The 24481-nt window shown below is 32.8% G+C and overlaps 2 protein-coding genes across 2 annotated transcripts; both read right to left on the bottom strand.

Annotated features, from left to right (window-relative positions):
* Window positions 1–750: 750 nt before the first annotated feature.
* Window positions 751–10910, bottom strand: LOC127729687 (di-N-acetylchitobiase-like). Its single transcript, XM_052237537.1, has 7 exons — window positions 10665–10910; window positions 8857–9001; window positions 7134–7345; window positions 6486–6657; window positions 4023–4120; window positions 1735–1902; window positions 751–1026 (listed from the first exon to the last, which is right to left on the bottom strand). Exons 1-7 carry the CDS (start codon window positions 10797–10799, stop codon window positions 979–981), a joined length of 978 nt encoding a protein of 325 aa, XP_052093497.1. The 5' UTR covers window positions 10800–10910; the 3' UTR covers window positions 751–978.
* Window positions 10911–13803: 2893 nt separating this feature from the next.
* LOC127728942 (uncharacterized) lies at window positions 13804–20161 on the bottom strand. The gene is made up of 4 exons (XM_052236522.1): window positions 20150–20161; window positions 15689–15964; window positions 14703–14856; window positions 13804–14030 (listed from the first exon to the last, which is right to left on the bottom strand). Exons 1-4 carry the CDS (start codon window positions 20159–20161, stop codon window positions 13966–13968), a joined length of 507 nt encoding a protein of 168 aa, XP_052092482.1. The 3' UTR covers window positions 13804–13965.
* Between the last annotated feature and the right edge of the window lie 4320 nt (window positions 20162–24481).

A 24481-nucleotide genomic window follows, 5' to 3' on the forward strand; every position in this document is an offset into this window, starting at 1 on the left:
TTAAACGAGTGAAAATATGTTAAAATGTTAAAGAATATCTACTAAAAAAAACCACACAAATACAAATACAAAAACGGATGTGTTTTGGCTCGGAAAACATATAATTATAAAAACTATGGATTTGTATCTATTTGAAAATATGCCTAAATTGAATAAATGCCATAACTGATCGCTCACAAACACGTGCCTGTCCCTAGTAAGGATCATGTAATTCAGTGGTTGTCGTTGGTTGATGTTTGTCATACTTGTTTTTCTTTTATTGTCATTAGCATAAATCAGGCATACTTTACAATGTACGGTATGTGTTTTGTTCATTGTTAAAGGTCGTATGGTGACCTATATAGTTGTTGACAACATCGTACTTTGGTGACTGGTGGATAGTTGATTCATTATTAACCATACTTCATCTCCTTATTTTCATATTAACAACCGCTTAATTAATATACTTGTTCCTGGGTTGAAATCTCTGACAAAAATATTATTTAGAAATTATTTATATTGCCGTTTAAAACTTCAACATACTGTAAATTCAGAAATTATTGCAAGTTTTTTTTTATTGATGCGAATAATGCGACTGGGTGACTATTGCAATAATAACTTGCATTCTGATGTCTGTTACATATATCTGTATGCAGATTTTCATGATATTGCAATAATTATTCTCACATTTTTGTCCATTCTTGAAAAATCGCAATAATAAATGCACACAATAATTTCTGAATTGACAGTAAATAATAATGGTAACATTAATAACAAAAATATTTAATTTTTATTTAAAAAAATAAACAATATGAAAAATTTAATAAATGAACAATTTATATGCATTAAAGAAACATCTCAAATATCAAAATGTAGGAAAGGCTCCCCACATTTCTGTCCGTTCTTTTATTGCCACTGTAGAGTTGTCAATATAATTTACTGCATCAGCATTCCACATACCGAATCCTCGTACTCCTAAATTTTGTATGGTTTGAAATTTTATCTGAGACTGGCAGGATTATCAAACTGGACTTGGTATGTTAAATTCTGTAATAAAAGGACAGGATATTTTTGTTTGCTTTTGGTTAACAGATTTATATTTAAAAACTATTGCATTAAAAGTTATAAAGTATTTATGTTATATAACTGTGGTTAATATGCATACTAAATAAGAAGAACACCATGCACAAAGCAGTTTAGAGATTTTGCATACCCCTGTGATTTTCTTAACATTTGTTCGGTTTTGTTCCTTAGGTCTTATGGTCATTCATATTTTTTTTACCGCAGAAATAATGTTTTTATGCATTAAATTTAAAATGCAACAGGGCTATGAGATGCAATATCAGAAGACATTTCAAATGGAAATAGTATGACATATTTGGTCAGTTTGTGTACTGTTCACTTATCAACAACAAGTATTTTTTTTTTCACAAGATCTTCGATGAAATTTAAATGGCAATAAATCAATAAAGCCTTTGCAATGTTTATATAAAACAAATGAAGTAAATATACATTATATTGTGAATAAAAATAGTGTCATAACTTTGAATTTCACAGATAAAATAAATGCATAAAGAATAATATACCATTATTCCCCTGATTTCCTGACAATAAAATTTTGAAGTTATGTCTCCGGTCTTCTGACATAAATTATTAAATTTACTACACATTGTAATAATCATGTTCACCTCAGCATACAAAACGAAAATAACAATAACAGACTTTAAACTTTTCTAAAGGTTTAAATTATCTTACATATACTTTAAAGTTGAAATAAGGCGTTTCTGTAACATTATTCCATTTTATTCCGTCAGGTGAATGAGGGAGATAAATCTTCATACTGGAGTAATTTATTTGTGATCCTGCAGCATCACTACAGTTAACTCCCCTGAATGGCACATGTTTTATGAAGCAGAAATCGTCCTAAGTGTAAATAACAAATATTATTATACCTTACATATATTATAATCAATTCTATTGGGTAACACGTTATCACGTGAGATGGAATAAATCGGGTAATTTTTATTTATTTACACCAGCGGTGAATAACCCTATTATTCACCGATGGATAACCTTTTGAGTTTCTTGATTTGTACACGAGTTATCTCCCACGAGAATGACGTCACAGACGTAAGTAAACAAAATGACAACGTTCAAGTTACAGGAAGCCCATCAAGTGACGAGGAAACAAGGCTTTGAAAATGCATCTAGGACCGAGGATATCTCTTATAAACCGGCGGTCCTTTTCAGGACCATCAATATTTTGCAAAAATATTCTACCTTTGTTGTAAATACGATAAATCATCTAAAACACTAATTTATTATCGAACGTTTACTTGTGTTTGTTACGATACAGTAGGTTAAGTGCTTTTTCAGTGTTTCAAAAGGCCCTTCCACTGTTAGTTCGGTATAATAAAACAATTGTGGCCCCTTAGAAGCGATGAATATCCAAAATTGTCAACCCTAAAATATTATTTCACTTCGGGCTGCGCCCTCAGTGAAATAACCTTTTCGTAATGACAATTTTTGATATTCACCTTCTCTACGTGCCATAATTGTATATTGTTCACTTAATTTAGTAAAAATCAATGTCATACAATTCAACATTTAGCCCAAACTTTTCCATCGGGATCACGATATTTTACTTAAATTTTTAAAAGTAACATTCTGCTATGGAAATACAACACTCTTTGGTTGATATTTTGTTATTTAAACGAACCCTTTATATTCATGAATCATGATCTATGTTTATTTGCTTGAGTGTCCTTTAAACACCTGCCCTTAGGGACTCCTGCATTGGACAACTAAAATATTTTTCATATGCATCAGCCACGAGGAGGACTTATCTCATAAAAGCTTATTTCAAATTGGATGTGCTGCTGCTTCTGGTGCATGGTCAACAAACACTAAACATTATTGTCTATATGGATATATTATTATAGTATTAGTTACATGTAATGGGTGTTTTCAAATTGGCCCTGTTATATGTCCAAGGTCTGTTATAATGGTCGAGGATGCCTGTAATGGCACGAGGCAACGCCGACTGCCAGGGACATTACAGCCTTCGCGGCCATTAACACGGTCAATTTAAAAACATCAATTTTTTAACACTTTTATTAACCAAACCATCAAGTGTAAATTATATTTAACCAAGCCAAATCAGTATTTGTTGTGGAGAAATTGTATATATAATTATATCAAACTGATACAATATTAAAAAGAAACTTTTGCAGCGATACGATGGAATAACATGTAATTTAGAGTAAATGTAAATATAGTTTCATTGTTGTCTTATTCAAAGCAATTTATTGTATACAAAATACAAGATTTCGTTCTGGGCTTTAAAACTCAAAATTAAATAAATTGAAACACATCATGGAATGTATTATGTAATTATCAACTTGACAACTGGGTCAAATAAGATGAGTCATGATTCTTGGGAACTTTCAATTTCTTGATGTTTCTTTTCCCCAGAAATTTATTTGAATTGATAGCAACTGAAAATCTGTGTAATAGCCATGATTATTCATAATGGCCCTGTTTTTTTCATAATGGCCCTTTTTTTCATAATGGCCCTGTATTAATGCCCTGTTGGTCTGTAATGGACCAGTTTTGCTTTTATTAATAAAGGGACATTTTCATACATAATGCACAAACTGGTTAATAATAACTCATATTACATTTCATGTTTGAGCTGTTTTTCTTTTGTTTTATCTAAATTGTAATTGTTTAATATGGAAAAACTTACTGATTAAGCCCATAATGAGTCCTCTATTGGAAATAAAATAATTTATCTTTAACCTATTTTATACATTGTAAATGATAAAAGTTTATGCCTTCAGCATATTGCAATGTTGTTTTATAAGCTATCAGGCTGGATAAAAATCAATAATGGAGTCCACAAACGTATTTTCAATATGAGAGCAGTGTACATGTTGTTTTTATTTTTTGCTTTAAATGATAAAAATAAGAGTGGTCGTGACGCAGATGTGCGTCTTTTTTTTAAGTAGACCGCTAACCAAATCAAATGCGAAAGTACTCACGCTGGTTAGATTGAGACACGTATACATATATCCGTACCACGGTACACCTAATACTAGTTTGTCAGGTGATACTCCTAGCTGATGGTAAGCTTTTATACCTATAAATAGTATACCAATACATGTACAGATTTCAAAATATTATAAAAAAGCATAGAATTATAACAAGTCAGAAATTTCTTACCTTATATGTTATTTTTTTTACGAAGTGTTATTTACAAAACTAGATAGATATTATACTGAACAGTCGCTCTGACAAGCTGCATACCTGGTGATGTTAACAAGCTCAACTCAAATGCTTACTTTTGCTCACCATGACACAACATATTCTAATTAAACCTTGCTCACCGACGAGTCTTCGGCCTTTCCTGGGTCGAATTTTAAAAATATTGCCTATCGTCATTTTACGAACAAAAAAATTCGTAAGGGTTCCGCGGAACCCAGTGTCTCGCCTACTTTTGCTGTAAATCGCAGGCTCAACAAAAATGAGGAAAAAAATCAATAAAAATATTCCTCTCTATACTATCTTTTGATTGTAAGAAGCTTCTGTCAAAGTTTGGTATAAATCCAGGATAGTTTATGAATCTAATAAATGTTTTAAAAACTTTAACTGCAGACTGTATTTAATGTTAACTGGAAGAAAAACTAAGTCCATTTATAAGTAAAATATGGATAAACAGGTAAAAAATTTTAACAAAATTTCCTACTAGATACTAGCTTTTGATCATAAACAAGCTTCTGTCTAAGTTTGGTACAAATCCAGCATAGTTTAAGAAAGTTATTAAAATTTAAAAAACTTTAACCACAGAGTGAATGTATTGTTTCCTGGCATAAAAACTAAGTCCATTTATAAGTAAAATACGGAAAAAATGAAATTTTTTTTTAACAAATTTACTTCTGGATACTATCTTATGATCATAAACAAGCTTCTGTCCAAGTTTGGTACAAATCCAGGATAGTTTAAGAAAGTTATTAAAATTTCAAAAACTTAACCACAGAGTGAATGTAATGTTTCCCAGCAGAAAAAAACTAAGTCCATTTACAAGTAAAATACGGAAAACAGGAATTTTATTTTTACAAAATTTACTTCTGGATACTATCTTATGATCATAAACAAGCTTCTGTCCAAGTTTGGTAGAAATCCAGGATAGTTTAAGAAAGTTTTTAAAATTTAAAAAACTTTAACCACAGAGTGAATGTAATGTTTCCCCGCAGAAAAAACTAAGTCCATTTACAAGTAAAATATGGAAAAACAGGAATTTTATTTTTACAAAATTTACTTCTGGATACTATCTTATGATCATAAACAAGCTTCTGTCCAAGTTTGGTAGAAATCCAGGATAGTTTAAGAAAGTTATTAAAATTTCAAAAACTTTAACCACAGAGTGAATATTTGTGGACGCCGCCGACGACAACGACGACGACGACGCCGACGGAATGTAGGATCGCTATGTCTCGCTTTTTCGACTAAAGTCGAAGGCTCGACAAAAACCCAAACCCAACACAAACATCAAAAACTAAAAAATTTTTTTGTCTTTATCCTAGTTTTTTTCGTCTAAAATCTCCTTTCTTAACGCAATACATTTAGTTATTTACAAGATAACGATTTGCCTGGCTTATTCCCATTTAGCTTTTTACAAGATAACGATTTGTCGGGCTTATTTCCATTTAGTTATTCACAAGATAACGATTTACCGGGCTTATTCCCATTTAGTTATTCGCAAGATAACGATTTGTCGGGCTTATTCCCATTTAGTTATTCACAAGATAAGGGGTTGTTAGGCTTATTCCCATGTAGTTATTCACAGTGACAAGATAACGATTTGTCGAGCTTATTCCCATTTAGTTATTCACAAGATAACGATTTGCCATGCTTATTCCCATTTAGTTATTCACAAGGTTACGATTTGCCGCGCTTATTCACATTTAATTATTCACAAGATAACGGTTTGTTAGGCTAATTCCCATTTAGTTATTCACAAGATAACGATTTGTCGAGCTTATTCCCATTTAGTTAATCACAAGATAACGAATTGCCAGGTCTTATTCCCATTTAGTTATTCACAAGATAACGATTTGCCGTGCTTATTCCAAGTTAGTTATTCACAAGATAAAGGTTTGTTAGGCTTATTCCCATTTAGTTATTCACAAGGTAACGATTTGTCGCGCTTATTCACATTTAGTTATCACAAGGTAACGATTTGCCGCGCTTATTCCCATTTAATTATTCACAAGATAACGGTTTGTTAGGCTAATTCCCATTTAGTTATTCACAAGATAACGATTTGTCGAGCTTATTCCCATTTAGTTAATCACAAGATAACGATTTGCCGGGCTTATTCCCATTTAGTTATTCACAAGATAACGATTTGCCGTGCTTATTCCAAGTTAGTTATTCACAAGATAAAGGTTTGTTAGGCTTATTCCCATTTAATTATTCACAAGATAACAATTTGATGGGCTTACCTTTCACTGCATTGTATAAAGGTGAATTAGCCCCAGCAACACAAGGACCACGTATCTGACTCTGTTCATCATATGCCATTACAAACAAGAAATCAACAAATAAACTAATATTCCCATAGTCATAGTAACGATCATCTATACCATCTGGTGACCAGGCGACATCAACTGTTACCTGAAAATGGAATTATTTATACTGAGGAAGAGAGGCGAAAGATACCAAAGTGACATTCAAACTCATAAGTCGAAAACAAACTGACAACGCTATGGCATAAAATGAAAAAAACGGCGAAAAGACAAACAACAGCACACAAAGCACAACACTGAAAACTAAAGACTGAACAAGACGAACTTCACCAAAAGCCTGGTGTGATCTCAGGTACTCCGGAAGGGTAAGCAGATACTGCTCTACGTGTGGCTACCGTCGTGAAACTTCCGTTCAAATCAACACTATGCAATTTAATTTATATTTATCATTTCCCGCCAAATTTTCAATGACTTATATGCTTTTTTTACTACCAATCTATAACAGTCTTTTCAAAAGCTTGTTATTTTGAAACAGAGCAGCGAACATCCTGAGGTTACTGTCTCATTTACATTTATTCCACGTCTTAATCGTTCATATTCAACAACTTTAAGGAAGAGTTTTACCTGATAAACTGGACTAAGTTTTTTGAACGCTGAGTATACTTCCAAAATCAACATGACGTAAGCATCTCGAATATCTGTTTCATTTTTTAATATGGCATCCTCGAAGTCAATGTTGATACCATCTAAATGATTGTTCTGGACCAATTGTAACTGTTTTCCTACCCATATTGACCGAGCTGTAGAATTTGTAAGATTCGCCTTTGGGTAGTTAGCTGTAAGTAAGAACAATTGGTGTCAATTAAGTGACAACTAACATAGAGGGCTTATAAAATTATAAAAATAGGTATATGATTGTAAATTAGACAACAATCCCCTCCAATTACAAATATTACCAAAATAACTACAGATTCTCAACACATAGACTTATTTTAAACGGTTCGTTTCCATTAAAATCAAACTACAATAAAATCTATTCTATACTATTTGTGTTACAAGATGACAGTAAGATGTGGTATGATTGCCAATGGGACAACTATCCACCAGATACATAAGGACGAGAATGTAACTTCCTCAATTAGCAAAGACAATACCGTATAGACAGCTACAAAAGACCCTGTCATGACAAAATGTCAAATAATTCAAAGTAGAATTGGAACCCCCCTTTGTTTTGACGATCAATGCATTTGAATGGGGACATATAGTTGGACCCCCCCCCCCCCCCTTTATCCTGGGTTGGGAACCCCCCTTTTAAAAATGGCTGGATCCGCCCCTGTAATCTGTTTGTGAGCGCCCAACCATCCCCTGAAGGTTTGACTCATTAGATAGAAAAAACACACACAGAGTACTTTCAGTTACTGAAAGCCAGTTTAAAGCCAAATTCAACAAATAAAGAAACCGTGTTTTTCCAAGACTTAAAAAAAATGTCAATCAGTTCACAGCAAATGACTTTAGATTAAAAACGTCCTAGACCAGTTTGACCTTGCTCAATGATTTTTTAAACAGAAAACTCTGATGCCCTTCACATTTCATGCAAAACAGAATAATCATTATTTACACATATTCAATGACATAATCACGTATAGCAACCAGATCAAATTACATGTATCGCAGATTTGTTCATTTAGTGTTTTGAATTGGAGGTTCAGTTCATACTTCAAGAAGATCTAAAGTAAGACAATTTAACAGACATTTTTAACAATATCAGAATTAACTTCGACAACATAGTCTCTTTAAATAACCCATATTTACCTGAATATGCAAATGACATTTTTACATCTATACTTACTCTAACCGAATCAAGTGGTAACATGAAATGTTTTGTATTATATATCAATTAAAATCAAAAGCTTTTAAAAATCGAGGCGATTAAGAGTATGACATACTATGGACACTTTCACTTTGTTGAAGACCCTTTGTTGACCTCCAGGGGCGGATCCAGAAATTTAGGTTAGGGGAGGGAAGGGGGGGGGGGGGGGGGGGGGGGGGGGTTGCAAACTGAAATTTTCGCCGAGCAGAGCGATGCGAAAATGTTTTGAGGTAAAATTATCGAAATATTCTTCATTAAGCTGAGGACAACCCATGCTTTGCAAAATTTAGGAGGGGTGCACGCCCGCCACGCCCCCGCCTGAATCCGCTCCTGACCTCTAGATGATCTTTTTGTTGTATTGTGTTGTTTGAGTGCTGTCTGGCCTACCTATGGCCCATACACATTATTTCTATTTTCATTGATAGATTTTAATGAAGAGCAATTCACTCATATTAAAGATGAATTGATAAATCATACCTATAATCACAGCTCTGGCTCCATTTTTATGAGCGAGGCACATTAAATCAAGATTGATGTATCCGGTCATTACTACGGTGGTTATCTTTGACCAATCATATTTTGACCATATCTGGCTGTGATTTCTCAGTGAAAATACGAAGATCTGAAAACATTCAATAATGTATTTTTTTTTCATTCTATTTTCGAATGTCCGACCCAATCAAGTTGCAAGTATTTGACGTGATATGAGAAGATAATAATAATGATGAGGGAATGGTGTTTAATGTCACGTGAGTCGTGACAAATATTACATGAATAACAGGACGAGAACATGTTTATGTAAATATGAATATGAATTCTTCTTGGTATTCAATCGACAAGCTGAAAAATATTTATTTTTAATCGTGCTAGTGCACAAGGTAGTTCACAGGAAGACCTGTCACCCTATCTGGATAAATGAATAGTATGACTACCAGCCGACCAGTCTTTGCTCTTACTTTTAAGTTCCGTCTACGTAGCAACGAAGCAGCACAGAAACAATGTCATTTTTTTGGTTTGACACTAGAGTAAAATTGTAATAATGGGGACTTAAAAGGGTCAATTTTATTTAATCAACATGATCAAATATTTTAAAAAAATACGACTCATGTCACCTTTCAAGTATAATAATCGACAAAACCAAAGCATTTGAAGTACATATAAAAAAATAACAGCTATTTCCCAAAGAAAATAAGACTGAATGTTTACAAATGTAGAGAATGAATGAAAAGTGATACATCTAAACACTGTCACATTTTTCGTGTACATGTTTAAAGAGGGGCGTAAAAAAAAGGGGGGGGGGGGGGGTATCTGCACGGAAGAACGCGAAATAAAATTGCCATTTCACGATGAACGAACAATTCAAAATTTCTTGCACGTTGATCTTTTTACCGATTTCACGAAACACGGTGAATAACGAACCTTTTTCACGGCTGCACGTGAAATAAAAATGGCAAAACACGAAAATAACCCTTTACCACCCTCTTTAAAGCCAGGTCCTTTAGTTCAGTATAGTTAGTTCCCGTATGTCATAATTAATTTTCATTTAAAGGTATTATATAAATTAGGCTCTTTATTTTCACTTTTGAATTATTTCGCATTTTGTTATACAGATGCCTATCGTGAGGGCCTGGGACATAATATATGATATCATCATATAATAGTCCAAGTGTGGGCTTAGTAACTGCAGATCAACATAGTTACCAAAATTAGAATTATTAAGTGAAAGAAGTCATCTTTTACCAGCAGAACGTGAAGTTATAGGCTAATGCTAGCTTACTTTCTTTTTTCAAGAAAAGCTTCTTCATATAAGATTTGTTTCACACGAATCAGGGAATAAGTCTGCGAGAAAACGAAGACAGTTAGTTCCAATAGGAATGCGAAATGTCTGTTGAAAAGTACATTTTAACATTTGTGACAGTGACACTTGGCAGACTCACACTACAAAAGGAAATAATTATCACTAATCTAAGACTAAGTACTAAAATAAACCAGAACGTTAAAATAGTTTAAAAAAAAATAGCAATACAGACAAAGGGAAACAACTCGACTATATTTTATGCAGGAAAGTTTGGAAAAAAAGGGACAAACGTATTGTATCTTTGCCGTTTTAAAAGTCAAATATTTTGTTCTAATTATCAGAATGTGTACTTATTTATGAAGAAATTATAAAAAGCTCATGAGCATTTATGTAAAAATTGTAAAGATAAAGTTAAGTTTCCATTTAAACTGGCAAAAAATAGGCCATCACCGCCCTGCTCATAAAAACGAAAGTAAAACTGACAAACCTCTTTACGTGATGTATTCTGTATCGGCTTACAAAGATCTGGATCATTGCATGGACAACTTGTTCCATTTATTATCGCCACCAATTGTACGAAACAGAGTATACAAAGTACACAGTAGATCAAACCCGTATTCATAGTTACACTTTGTACCGGTGTCTTTAGAAAAATTATGTCATACACGTATTATTATCCGGTAATCATAAGAGTTTACAGTGTACAAGGTTTTTAAACATCTCCGTATTAGTAGCAGTGAACTGTTAACTGTGTTATTCTGTTTAAGTAATCATTAAACAGAATTTCATTTGTGCAGTTATACCCCCTCCAGTTTAATACGATAAATTGATTTGGTTATATTAATTGTTTGTTTAATAATATTTCTAATTTCCGGAATGAATGGATATATCTATAAATAAACTCATCAAAAATCTTTTCCGACACAATGAATCAAGATAAAGAAGAAAACAAATATATAAATAAGGAATTAGTTATTTTATTAATCGCAGCGGGGGTTCCCATCTCTGATTATTTTGGTGAAAAAAAAATGGACCTCCTTCACAAATATATCAAAATACCTCCTGACTGACAGGATGGAAATGATGAAAATATGTATTTTTTTCTGTTCAATACTTATGGGTCACGATATACGGTGTTATTTTTTCAGATAGTGACAGTAAAGAAAAGGTATATGCGTATTTAGGTTTCGTCCTTGAGAGAAAATATGGTTCAGTAGTAGATACATGTAGATAGGAATTCTGAAGTATATGGCCTGTAAGACTTTTGTAATACAATTGTGTCCCAAAACTTCAAAGAAGCTAATATTTTTTTTAGAATAAAAATTTTGAGGCATTACAATAGGGAAAGCCTTAAAAAAAGATATATATATATATATATATATATATTGTATTTTGTCACGTATGTTAGTTATTCCTGAACTAAATTTTCAAATGTTTAAAAAATGAATTCAAAATAGTGTTAATAAATAGCTCCAAATGCATCTGCATCTGAAATATACTAGTACTCAAACTTCCTGATTCTCCACCTTTAGGGAGATTTTTAATATTATAAAAAGGAATATTCTTTCTATTAATTTACTGTAATGAAGTGTAAAACAGACATAACAGTAAACAACATAATTATAGTTGTTACATATTTTGGTCTGAGTTTCGCCGATTTGTCCGACAAACATCACTGTAAACAACTGAAACTTAATAGAAATGGAAAACCACACAGTTTTATCATGTTCGTCACCTCAACCCGCCTCAAAATATATTGAAAAACATAAAACACGGTACAAGCTACACCAGTTGACATGAAGAATGCTTCTTTTCGAGTAACAAGGGAAAACTCTCATAGATCTACACCAAACACACGCACGCACATGCTTCGGTAAAACAAGTGTGATAATATTTTCTATTCGAATGCCTATAGTTATGTACTATTTACTTTATTCTTTCTTTAATAGATATAAGAAGATGTGGTATGAGTGCCAATGAGACAACTCTCCATCCAAATCACAATTTATAAAAGTAAACCATTATAGGTCAAAGTACGGTCTTCAACAAGGAGCCTTGGCTCACACCGAACAGTAAGCTATAAAGGGCCCAAAAATTACTAGTGTAAAACCATTCAAACGGGAAAACCAACGGTCTAATCTATATAAAAAACGAGAAACGAGGAACACTTATGAACCACATCAACAAACGACAACTACCGAACATCAGAATCCTGACTTGGGACAGGTGCAAACAAATGCAGTGGGTTTAATGGTACCAAACCTACACCCTTTTTCCGAAACAATAGTGTAACATCAAAACATAGAAAGACACACTATAAAATATCAACCGAAATAGCTTAACTCAATCAAAGGACATATTAACACCAGTGAACATACACTGAACAAATAAATTTGACCTATGATACAATGCAAATACAAAATAAATAAACTAAGGGAAGAATAATAAAAGTAACATGTTATCTTCAATATTTTCAGGCAAAGTTGACCATAGATATATTTGGCTACTATGTTTAGGCCCCTTTTGGTCATTTAGCTCTTCACGTGTTGCGGTACTTATATATCCTTGGCTTTCAAATATTCAGCGTTGAGAGTACATGAGAAATGTAAACCAAGAAAAGCCATAGGATGCATTTAATTTATATAGTGTTATTTTTTTTTAATTATATATCATGTCCAGACTTTGTTTGATCGTGTGCAACAGGGATCCGTAGGTGATATGTTGCAATGCAAAATTTCTGTTTATCTAACATACCCTCATTTCCAGAGGAAGTCAAAATGTCTCGCCCTTCATTCCGGTCTCCCTTTTTGCTGTAATTGACAAATTTGTAATTTTTTTCTCAACCTGAATGTGCATTAAATAATGCCGCTGGACGTTAATCAAGATAACGGATGTAAGATATTCTTTAAGGTTCATGTGATTTTGTATGCAATAATTAGAGGTTTAGAGAATAGACGGTTAACTATTCCATCTTGTATTAGTTTGCTGTGTTCTCTGAAAGCGTTTCCAATCTGTAACAATTTGAATACTGGATAGATTTACACCCCCTTGTACCACACCCAAAGCGTAATACCAACGAGGCAAACACGCAACAACAAATCCAAAGAAAATATTTTAACCTTCCAACGGAAGATATTAATTTGTACAGGTTTTAATCAAGATCAATTTTCAGACGACATACGTTATAAAAATATAGGTTTTATTCGTATACCAGTTGGAAAGCAGGTCACGGATTGAACCCAAGTCTATCAGCAACAATAGATAAAGTACAAATTTAGTAAAATATTAATACAAGGGGTATACAAAATTAAAACAACACTATAAAAACCTCATGCGTCCGAATCACACCTCTTGGTCAACCCGAATCAGGAACGCCCAAGCTAAAAACCCGAAAACTGAATGCACAAATACCGAGCCACGTCAAGGGTCATACAACAAAAAGGAACAAGCAACCTGCTTTGATCTAGATGACATTCTGAGTAGGGTTTTTACGAGCTAGTTCACAAAGTTACAATTCGCAGGAAGACGTGTTACCCTAACCGGGCACATTATTCAGACCCAGTCTTTGTTCTTACTCCAAAATACCATTATAATAGAAGCTCGTAAAATAGTAATAAGTTGTATAATAAAATGATACGACTTTTATTGAAAAAATAAAGTATAAATAAAGAATAAGACATTCGTTTGTAAATATTGCAAGTTAAATATTGAGGTAAAATGCTCTTTGGTAGGATTTCCATACTGGTTTTACAAATCGAGGCATATGAAATAGTAACCATTGAGGACTACTAACATCCTGTAATAACAGCAGGCGACATGATGTCGAAGACGTCTTTAGTTATCCCTCCATTAACTGCAAATATAAAACAACATGAATTATTTTTCAATTGTTTTCGTATATAAGCCGAATTTCAATCCTACAAATGTTTGAAACTTGGATAGAAAAGAGAATATTTTAACAAAGGTATGTACTGAGCTAATAAAAAGGCCTTTAAAAGAATAAATATAAAAAATATAACACTATGTGACATGTACACTTTGATGTACCATCCACGGAGTATAGTCAATGTTGCGGTATTGAAATAATTTCGACGATACCATTTTGATTTTCAACATCAATTTTCAGTTAATAAATTGATAACTATTGAATATGGTTAGCCCCCTGTCACGTATAATATCGTTAATTATCGCTGGATTTAGACTTAAACGTGCTTATGATTTTGAGATCAGGGTTGATAAGTCGCTTTTGTGAAACTGGTGTATTGTCCTAAAACTAAGATTTGACAAAGTTGACATAATGCGGTTTTAGATGTACTGGTAAAGTTAGTTTTGTCTTGTTATTAAGTTATTCACAAAAGTTTTATAAATTAGACTCCAAAACTTTTGGCCTCGAGATCATTTCAGAAATACATGTCGTTTGCAGTTTAGTTTGCATACTTTTATTTTATAACAATTATGGATAAGATAATTTTTTTTTCAAATCCGTTATATATTTAGCTGCATGTATCTGGCTTTTATCATTTACCTTTTCCTCCACTCAAAGCATGGAATAATGTTCGTGTTAGTGTTTCGTTCTCAAATATTGCATGGATTTCCTCTTCAGTAATATAACCATCATTATTTTGGTCGTAAAGGTCAAATCTACATGGATTGGCTCTAATCGATAGATTAAGCATTGGCTGAAAAAAAAACAGAACATTAGATACATGTATAAATATTTACTATAATTTTTGGGTAGGTTATTCTAACTTTCTGGAAAATGGATCGCTTAATTATTTTCACTTTTCCAGGAAAGTTACCAGACACAAGTTATTTCCTTTTCCTTTTCCTTTTTCGATATTCAAATTTTGAAAAATATTCTGAAAAAAATTTTGAGGAAAAAAAAAATTTGTGAAAAAAAAAATTCAGTTTGGACTTCGAATATTTTTTTCAAAATTTGAATATCGAAAAAGGAAAAAGGAAACAACTTGTGTCTGTTAGGAAAGTTACCAACATATGTTATCATTCTTAATATGTGAACTGCGAGTCTTCGAAGTTTTCTGAATTGTAATTGTTGTTACAGGTGTGTGAATTTTCAATGAAAGTGGTGTTTAACGAAATGAAGTGGATAAAAAAACTCATTAGTCGAAAACGAACTGACGATGACATGGCAAAAACGTGTTGAGTTTGCTTTCCATGGATAGAAGATAACGTTTTTGTTGTTTTTTATCCACACACCCGGTGCTTGATTTCAACGTATATTTTAAATGCATAATAGAACAGGACCATACTACGTGAATTATAAACTAAGTTAACATTTCCGTGACCATTTCACCCTGTATTCGCAACTAAAAGCCGATTCCAAAATAACCCGGTCTATACGGTGTATGAACATGTATGTCCGTGTTAACAGGGTTGGGGTTGTATAATAAACAGATATATCCTATGGAGGAGAAGTATTTGCGAAAAATACCAATCGAGAGAAGACACTAATGGTAATAATAAAAAAAAATGTTTTAATTTAATACTTACCAATGGTGCTGATCGTCTGAACTTGAAAGTAGCTTTAAGACCCACGTTCCATTTACCCCTAAAATTAGTCGATCCTGATCCACTGAATTTCCAGTTTCCTCTGGTATGATGGAGACCAAGGTTTATCTTTGGTCCACTGGAACCATGTGATATTCCACCTGATCCGGACCATTGTGATGTACACGAAGCAATTAGACAAAACAGGAAACACCCCAAAAATTGTATTTTCTGAAAGAAAGCATTCAGAGCGATGAAACACCCCAAAAATTGTATTTTCTGAAAGAAAGCATTCAGAGCGATATAGTAAATTGTTTGGAACTGAAACGACTATTTAGGTCTGAACCAATTTTAACAATATTGAGGATTACTTTCCTTATTTTACTAAGCAATATGTATTTCAACGTTATGCGTTTTTACTTTATTTTAGTGAAAAATTCATTCGTTATGTGAATAAAAATAAGAAATTATTGTTTTGGTATGTCTGAAAGTTGAAGTAAACTTATTTTTAATTTTGTATTAATTTCCGTGTTTTTAGATGTCAATATCATAGCATTTGCCTATATATGTTATCAATAAGCAACTAATGATTTAAAAAAATATATATATATCTTACCATATTTTCGACAGGGAAGAGAATAAAGTCTTTATTTAATGAAGGTCAATCTTATCTCTGATGTGTTTTTTTTTCATGCATTTATATATAGTTAGACTGTGATGGGATTGTAAAGGTTATTAAGTTAGAAGTAAATCATTTGTTGATTGGGGTTGACATGACAAATGATCTTTTATGATTGACGTAAGAAACTGAAAAAAATAGGCTCTTACGGGGAGCATTGATTGTTTTTAAAAGTAATTATAAATTTGTTTTGCATAAACACATTTAACCAAAACGGTAGAATGATAATACGTGCATTTAACTTCGCTTTGCATTTCTATACTTTACAACAAGATTTGTGAATTAAAGTAATACAAATATAAACAAATCATGAGAAGTTAAGTTTAATGAATTAATTAGAATTACATATCTTATTAATTATTGCAAATATCAATGTATATAATTTCTGTCATTTGTTTACATTGTAAACAGATTAAATTGACGTAATCCTAGACCAAGCCTGTAACAAGGAAATAGGCATGTAAAAAAGTATAACAAAAATACCAAATTCCAAGGCAGACCTAAAAAGGGGAAGTTCATAAAAACTGACAAAATCAAGCGCTATCAATCAACTATAAACAACTGCCATATTCCTGACTTGGTACAGGCATTTCCCGAAGATAATGGTGGGTTTTATAGCTAGTTTAACCTCCCACTTGCGTGACAGTTGTTTGTAGTTCCGTTATATTGACCACATTGGGTAAGCAACCAAATAAGACATATGTCTTCGAATCCCTCAACCCTTGTCTGACCGATTTACAGCTTTAAGGGTGGACCTTTTAACCAGGATATGAAAACTTAGTTCACTCCCGGTTATGGTACGTAGAGTGTAGTGTTTCGTAGACTCTTTTTGTCATCTCACATTTGTTATTTTGGCAATGTTCCTGTCCGTCATACCTTTCTTACGATTTAGGATTGTGTAGAATATATATGTTTCGATGGAAAATTTAATTCTTAAACGTTTGTTATTTACAAGTTACTTAGTTCTATTTTGGAGGATAAAAGAGATTTTTATTTTTATTTTCGTGACATGTTGGTGAACGTTTTACGCAAACACACTCACGCACCTTGGTGATCGATATAGCAACCCTAATTTGCATCAACTGTTCAAACAATTAATTGGTTTAAGAAATTTGGAGTCAGCGTAAAGAAACTTCAATATTATTTCATGAGTAGTGAAAGCTTAATATCAATTTAAGAGTAGTGAAAACTTGATAATAATATGAAATTTCACGGTTTTAGAAGATTCTTATTTCACCATGAACAGACGTCCATTGAAATTTATATTCAATCCGTCTATATAACCTATTGATTCAAATGTTTAATGTTTTATTGGCTGTTCCAGTACGATTACATTTGAAAAACTGAAAGAAATCGTTAAATTGTTTAGCTATAACATTCCACAGTAAAATTGAGAATGGAAACGGGGAATGTGTCAAAGAGACAACAACCCGACCAAAGAGCAGAAAACAGCCGAAGGCCACCAATGTGTCAGATTTCGAATATCGGACAGTTATCAGCATTCCAATGGGGACTAACTGTGCTACACTTATTGCGGCTGGTTTCTGTATTGTGGCGAATCAAAATTTATGTCGAAAATCAGCAAAGACCCATCTAAACAGCATCTGATATAATTTAATAAAACTTTTAGATATTTGGATGGTATTTTGGCTCTCAATAATGACGACTTCAGTATGCACATTAAAGAGATTTATACTGTTGAACTTACTTTTAAAATAGTTAGTGCTAATAATGAACACTGTCCTTTCCTGGATCTAAATATCTATATCTCTAACGGGAAGCTTAATATTGAAATATACGATAAAAGAGATGCTGTTTCATTTCCTATTGTTAAATATCCGTTTTTAGATGATGACGTTCCCTTAGCACTATCGTATATATGGTGTTTATATATCTTAACTTGTTCGATTCGATCGTGTATGTAACAACGCATTTGATTTTAACGAAAGAAATCTCTGTATTACTGAAACATTATTACACCAGGGTTTTCGATATCACAAACTTGTTAAAACTTTTACTAAATTTTATCATCGCTATAAGGACATCATTCGTAAATATGAATTAACATGCAGACATCTTATACGTTCAGCTATTTCACATCCCATCTTTAATGGTTATATTCTATACAAAGCACAAAAATGTCGTCATTCACCTCAGCAGCTAACCAAATTAAACCTTTAAACAGACAAGGGATATAGTTACGATAATGTTGTGAAGTCATTACAAATGGCATTTTTGGAATTGATATTGATTCACTCGGGGTCTTTGCATCGGAAATGAACACATTTATTCTAAAACCAGTTGTTTTGACATGATACGGGTTATGTTCTTTCTCGTTGAATTTATGATAAAATGATACTAAACCCTAACGGGAGGGATTGTGGTTGATTTTTTTTTTATGATGATGGCATTATCTTTCAATCAGTTTAACTGAAGTCTCGAGCTAGTTAAATTTTGTTTATCATTGTCATTTTGCTAGGTTTCTTCTGTAACCTATTTAAACATCGGACTTTAAATTCTTTTGAACCGAGTTTTACTGTACGCTTTGCTGTTTGCTTGTTTATGCCACATTGGCTAGAGGTATAGGGGAGGGTTGAGACCTCACGAAACATGTTTAACTCCGCCCCTTTTTTGCGCCTGTCCCAAGTCAGGAACCTCTAGCCTTTGTTAGTCTTGCGTGTTGTGTGTTTTTTAAATTTAGTTCATTTGTATGTTTCGGAGTTTAGTGTCGTGTCATTTCACTGAACTAGTATACATTATTGTTTAGGGACCAGCTGAAGTCTGCCTCCGAGTGCGTTAATTTGATGAGTTGAAGACACATTCGTGACTTTGGACTGTTTTCTGCTCTTTGGTCGGGTTTTTGGCTTTTTTTTTACATATTCCTCGTTTCCAGTCTCTATTCTATCTTATTAAATTTCAATTATATTAACAATCTTTTCTGACTTTATATTTACGACGATACCTTTTTAACAGTAGTCATAGGCATCTCCATCGTCCTCTTAGTTTAAGAATTGCTACTTGATGTCTTCTTTAAAAGAACAAAATAAAATTCAAGCTAGGTTTTCATGATATTAGCTCCAGTCTCGGATGTGGATTGACTTAATTTGTGAAATATGTCGAGTGAATTTATTTTGTAGTTGTAATCTACAATTACATACGAGATTCTGCTGAAAATGCTGGTGCAAGCTTTTTATTGTGCCACACAACGTTATATAGAATAAATAGGGTAGATTGTTGGAAGGGGACGACCGCGAAAAACATTAAGCTTGCGTAGCAAGAGATGAAAATGAATAGTCAATCCGAAACCCTCCTCCATAATATCAAATGGTCGTCCCCTAATGGTTGTATCGTATTGGGCCTGTTAATGTAAATATCTAGGAAGAATAATACAAAAATATTTTGTAGTCCATCCATGAACATTAAAGTTTGTACTGTTATGCGTTGTTCAATCTTTAGTTTTCTATATATTGTTTTATGGAATGTTGTCTTTCTTTATTTTCTTTTAGGCCATGGTGTTGTCTGTTTTTATATGGTTTTGAATTGCCGCCTTGGTGTCTTTCCGCTCTTTTTCAAACAAAAACGTGAACTCGACCTTATATTGACATCAAGATATCTTATTGGTCTTGCGTCATTTTGGTTTCTTTAATATTTTGCATTTATATTATTGCCGCTAACTATGTACAACATATGGTAGACTGTAAGATTGCTCCTTGTAATTTTGAGTATATTATCTTATGCCTTTTCTGTGTTGTTTGTCAACTTATAATGTTTCTGTATACACTTACTAGCGTTTGCATTCTATTTCTACAGATTTCAAATAGACATATGCCATATGACCATCAAACACTAAACTATATATTTTTTATATTTGATCAAACATATTTAATTCTTTGTATTTGATCAATTAAACGAGAAAAGATTAGCAAAAGTTATATATTGAAAAGAAAATTGCTCTTTTTAGTGTCAAAATTAAACTTAAATTTTCTTCCAACACTGCTTCGGTACATGTAAAAAAGAGGCAAAAGATACCTAAGGGACATTCAAACTCACAAGTCGAAAATAAACTGACAACGCCATGGCTAAAAAGAAAAAAGACCAACAGACAAACAACAGTACACAATACACAACATAGAAAACTAAAGACTTAGCAACACGAACCCCACCAAAAACTGGGGGTAATCTCAGGTACTTCGAAAAGGTAAGCAGATCCTGCTACACATGTGGCACCCGTCGTGTTGCTCATGTTAGTTCAGACCCGGTGATAAGTTTAAATCGGTAGGTCACATTCGGGAGAATAGAAGACGGGATTGTAGTAACGACAATTGGAACATATCCGTTTTGGTTTCTGTGAAACAGATATTCCACGACGGTCAACCAACTCGTGATGGCGTCCGTAAAATTTACGAATGGAGGATTTCAACTTCAACACTAGGAACTCTTGGTTTAATAGCTTCTTTGTGAGCAGCAACCCTCTATCAATGAAATTATGATAGGAAATACAAGCTCAAGAAAATCGTATCAACTGGGAGAAATATACTCTGCATACAGGCGCTGCTGGAATGTTGCTACATAGAAATGGAAAGTTTACAACTGCAAACACACCCGCCAAACGTAACAAATTTGTTATCAATCTTGATGATGTCAGTTTCAGAGAAATTTTTGTTTGAATCAGAGTGATTTTTACAAAGGACGATGTATCCCTCCCGCAGACAAAATACTTGTATCTTCGTTGGCCATTCTTTTTGATGAAATAAAGCAGGATCAACTCTTTTAATTTGTCGTTTAGTTTGGAATGGGGAATACTTGTGTAAAGTGTAGAAAAGTCAAACGTTTTCATGTAACATTGTTTTGATATTTTTTTTTTATATAATCTATATCTGGGATGAAAATAACCAAAAATAATACAGAACAAATTAATAACAATAAATAAAACATCTAAAAAAGATAAAAGTGGAATAAGAAATAAAAATACATTAAATAAGTAATAAAATCATGAATACAAATGAGAAACTTGTACATACTTGACAAATGTGGTGTGTTCACCCTATGCATTTTGACTGAATTGATATAACATTATGTTATCATTATCCTGGAAAGGGGAAGGAGCGGAGATGTCTTGAATAAGTTTTGTTTGTTCTTCCAGCAGAAAAAGGATAAGGTGACCTAAATAAGCCACTTTGTAGTCGAGACATTTTGTAAGTAGTAAGTTACAAAACATCGCTTTTAAGAAATACAGTACATGTAGGTATACAATGTACAAAGTAACAAAACCACAGAAAGAATCCGTAGACAAGTGTTTTAAACGATTTTGATTAGAAGAATCGATATTTCCAATGACGTTCAGACTGTGCAAAGGTATTCATATTTATTTTTAGGACGGAAATTCCGTTTCTGATTGTTTGTTATGTGGCTGTCGAACACTCAGACCAGCAACATTGGTTTTATATTACATTTATTCATACCAAACAGGACGAAAACGGGGCTTGCTTAACAAATTTAAAACTACAATATACGCCTGAGTGTTAAACTTGTTTGTTGAAACATATAACGATTATATATACCAATTGTTTGTAATAGCTGGACATATATATTTTCTATAACATAGATTGATTTCACTGAAAAAATATTGGTATGATGGCCAAGGAGATATCTATCTACCAAAGCTCAAAGGACAAAAGTTTTAACAACTACAGGTCACCATAGGCCTTCAAAAATGAGCAACAATTAGCAACTATAATGTGTAGTAAGCTATAAAAGCGTTTGGCCATGATAACAAAAAACTGAAACAGTGGTTAATATATGTTCGATCTTTTAATCGTTAATCTTTTGGTTAATTCAATGACATGTTATTGCAATAAATCAAGCAATAGAAGTCCTTTTATATATGCAAATCTCATGTATTAAGAGCGCAAAACATATACAAACTAGTTTTGTAATAAGAAGAAAAGTAGACAGTCATGAATAAGTCCAACAGATAAAAGAAAATGACAGCCTTTAAAAAAAAAGCCCACCCGAAAACAGAAACAAAACAAAACAATATTAATAGCCGACTTCGACTATCAACATCAGTTTTGGTAGGGTGGGATTTATATAGTCGCTTTGATGAGAGGTTAGTACCCCGTATATGCTGCACACTATCTGTCCATTTTGTAAGACATAGAGTACATGTAAGTGCTATGTTGACCTTTGAATAGATCAAAAGTCTTCCAAATACACCTTTTCTTTTTTAATAGTCATAGTTGTCCACCCCTTTTCTTGTCAAAATACATTTCAGACGATTACAGTGTTTTGAAGGCCGTACGATGATCCATAGTTGCTTACATAAACGGGATTTGGAATTTGGTTGATCGTTGTCTCATTGACAGTCATACCACATTTCCTAATTTTTTTTATTGACTTGTTGAGTGAAATATTGTCACAAGAAATTAACAGTCCATCAATCAACCATTTAAATCTCCAGATGGTCAGTGATAAGTAAAGATTATCACAGTTACCTAAAACTAGGCAAATAATACAAAGTAGTGCTATTTATGTAAAAACAATAAGCAAGTTGAATAAATGATTAAGATTTCAAAATGAAACAAATAAGAAACGAACACCTAATATAAATATTTTGGTCTTTTTTTTCAAATTTTGTTGCATATCAAATATCACTTCGAAAGTTTTAAGTTCTCCTTCATGGATTGCTTGATGGTATATATTCACTTGTCGTAACCATAATCCCGTATCGATTGTGACATTACCGAAATCGATTTACTACCGGATTTTTACTTGCTTTAACAAACACGACGGGTGCCACGTGTGAAGCAGGAGCTGCTATTCCTTCCGGAGCAATGTTTGGCCATGGTGTTGTCTGTTTTAGGTGAACTTATGGTTTATGTATTCCCCCTGGTATATTCTCTCCATTTGACTACGTAAGTTTATATAGAAAAAGAAATGTATATATTTTAACAGTTTTATTTGGATTAAAATCTTTGGTTTTTTTTTATCAATTTTTAAATCTTTAAAAAAGTCCACTGCCATGTTTGCCAACGACTGTCGTTAGCCTTTTACTCCGGGTAAATTATCATCGTCCAGTATTTCTCTGTTGCATTATGTACCGATAAACAGCTTGTGCTGAAAATAAAAATAAAATCATAAAAATAGCGTTTTAACCAGATATATTCATGTTCTGAATCATACAGCACCCTGCATAAAATGTAATAATTTAATTCGATTTTGAGATTATTTGATTCCAGAATAATATTGTGGGGTTTATGAAGTTTAAATGTACAACAGAAATAAAATGATTGTTAATTCGCTTAGAGTTATCATTTAATTGAGATAGACAGGGCATTATTTAGACTGTCTTCTATCCTCTCCATTCCTTAGAAGTGTAGTGTTAATTCCAGACCCTCCTAAAACGTTTTGGTTATTCCCAACCCTCCGTAACGATTTTTTTTACTTACGGGAATAGCCCTGTGTTCTTCTACCAACGTGGTCACAAACTGCATGTGGTTGGTCAGCATCAAATCGCTGGTTACCCCGACATTCCAAACCTACGTAGCTGCAAATCTGTCTAATTTGTTGCTAAAAATAAATGTTCAAATTTTGTTATTATTACTTCAATATTAAAATATTATTATCAGCATCAACGCGAGTGTCTTGCGTCTTTAATATATGACCTATATACCAAACTCGATGTTTACCGCCATTTCAGTCCGATGTCAAACGGCGTATATACAAAAATATGACTTATCTCATTATTTGGGGTTTAATTATAGTTCATTGTACATTTCAGTGATTTATGTCCCTTAAAATATATGTTAAGTAATTCAGATTATTGCATGTTGTCAACTGTTTTGATATTTTTTATTTTCCTGTTTTTGTTGTTTTGTTTTGTCATGGCGTTGTCAGTTTCTCATCGAAGAATTTTGAATGTCCCCTTGGTATTTTTCGTTTATTTTTTTAATGCTTATTAAAGTTAAAAAAAATATATAAATATTTGTTTGTGTAAAATGAAGTTTGTGCATTTTGTTCTACTTACCGTACAGATACTATTTACTATACTTGGATCACTTTGTAAATGGAAACCAGTTGTCGCAAGAATACACTGCAAGTAGAAGGAAAAAAAACCC

Source organism: Mytilus californianus, unplaced genomic scaffold (assembly GCF_021869535.1).
Source record: "Mytilus californianus isolate M0D057914Y unplaced genomic scaffold, xbMytCali1.0.p SCAF_2, whole genome shotgun sequence".
Classification (NCBI taxonomy): domain Eukaryota; kingdom Metazoa; phylum Mollusca; class Bivalvia; order Mytilida; family Mytilidae; genus Mytilus; species Mytilus californianus.

Excerpts from the sequence above, each read along its gene's own strand:
- LOC127729687 (XM_052237537.1), bottom strand. The coding sequence starts at position 10,799 with ATGAATACGGGTTTGATCTACTGTGTACTTTGTATACTCTGTTTCGTA. Across the intron at positions 7,346-8,856 it reads AGCCAGAGCTGTGATTATAG|CTAACTACCCAAAGGCGAAT; the intron begins GTATGATTTATC and ends TCTTACTTACAG. Across the intron at positions 1,027-1,734 it reads ATTTCAACTTTAAAGTATAT|AATTTAACATACCAAGTCCA; the intron begins GTAAGATAATTT and ends CTTTTATTACAG.
- LOC127728942 (XM_052236522.1), bottom strand. Across the intron at positions 14,857-15,688 it reads TCAGACGATCAGCACCATTG|CCAATGCTTAATCTATCGAT; the intron begins GTAAGTATTAAA and ends TTTTTTTTTCAG. Across the intron at positions 14,031-14,702 it reads TGCTTTGAGTGGAGGAAAAG|TTAATGGAGGGATAACTAAA; the intron begins GTAAATGATAAA and ends TTATATTTGCAG.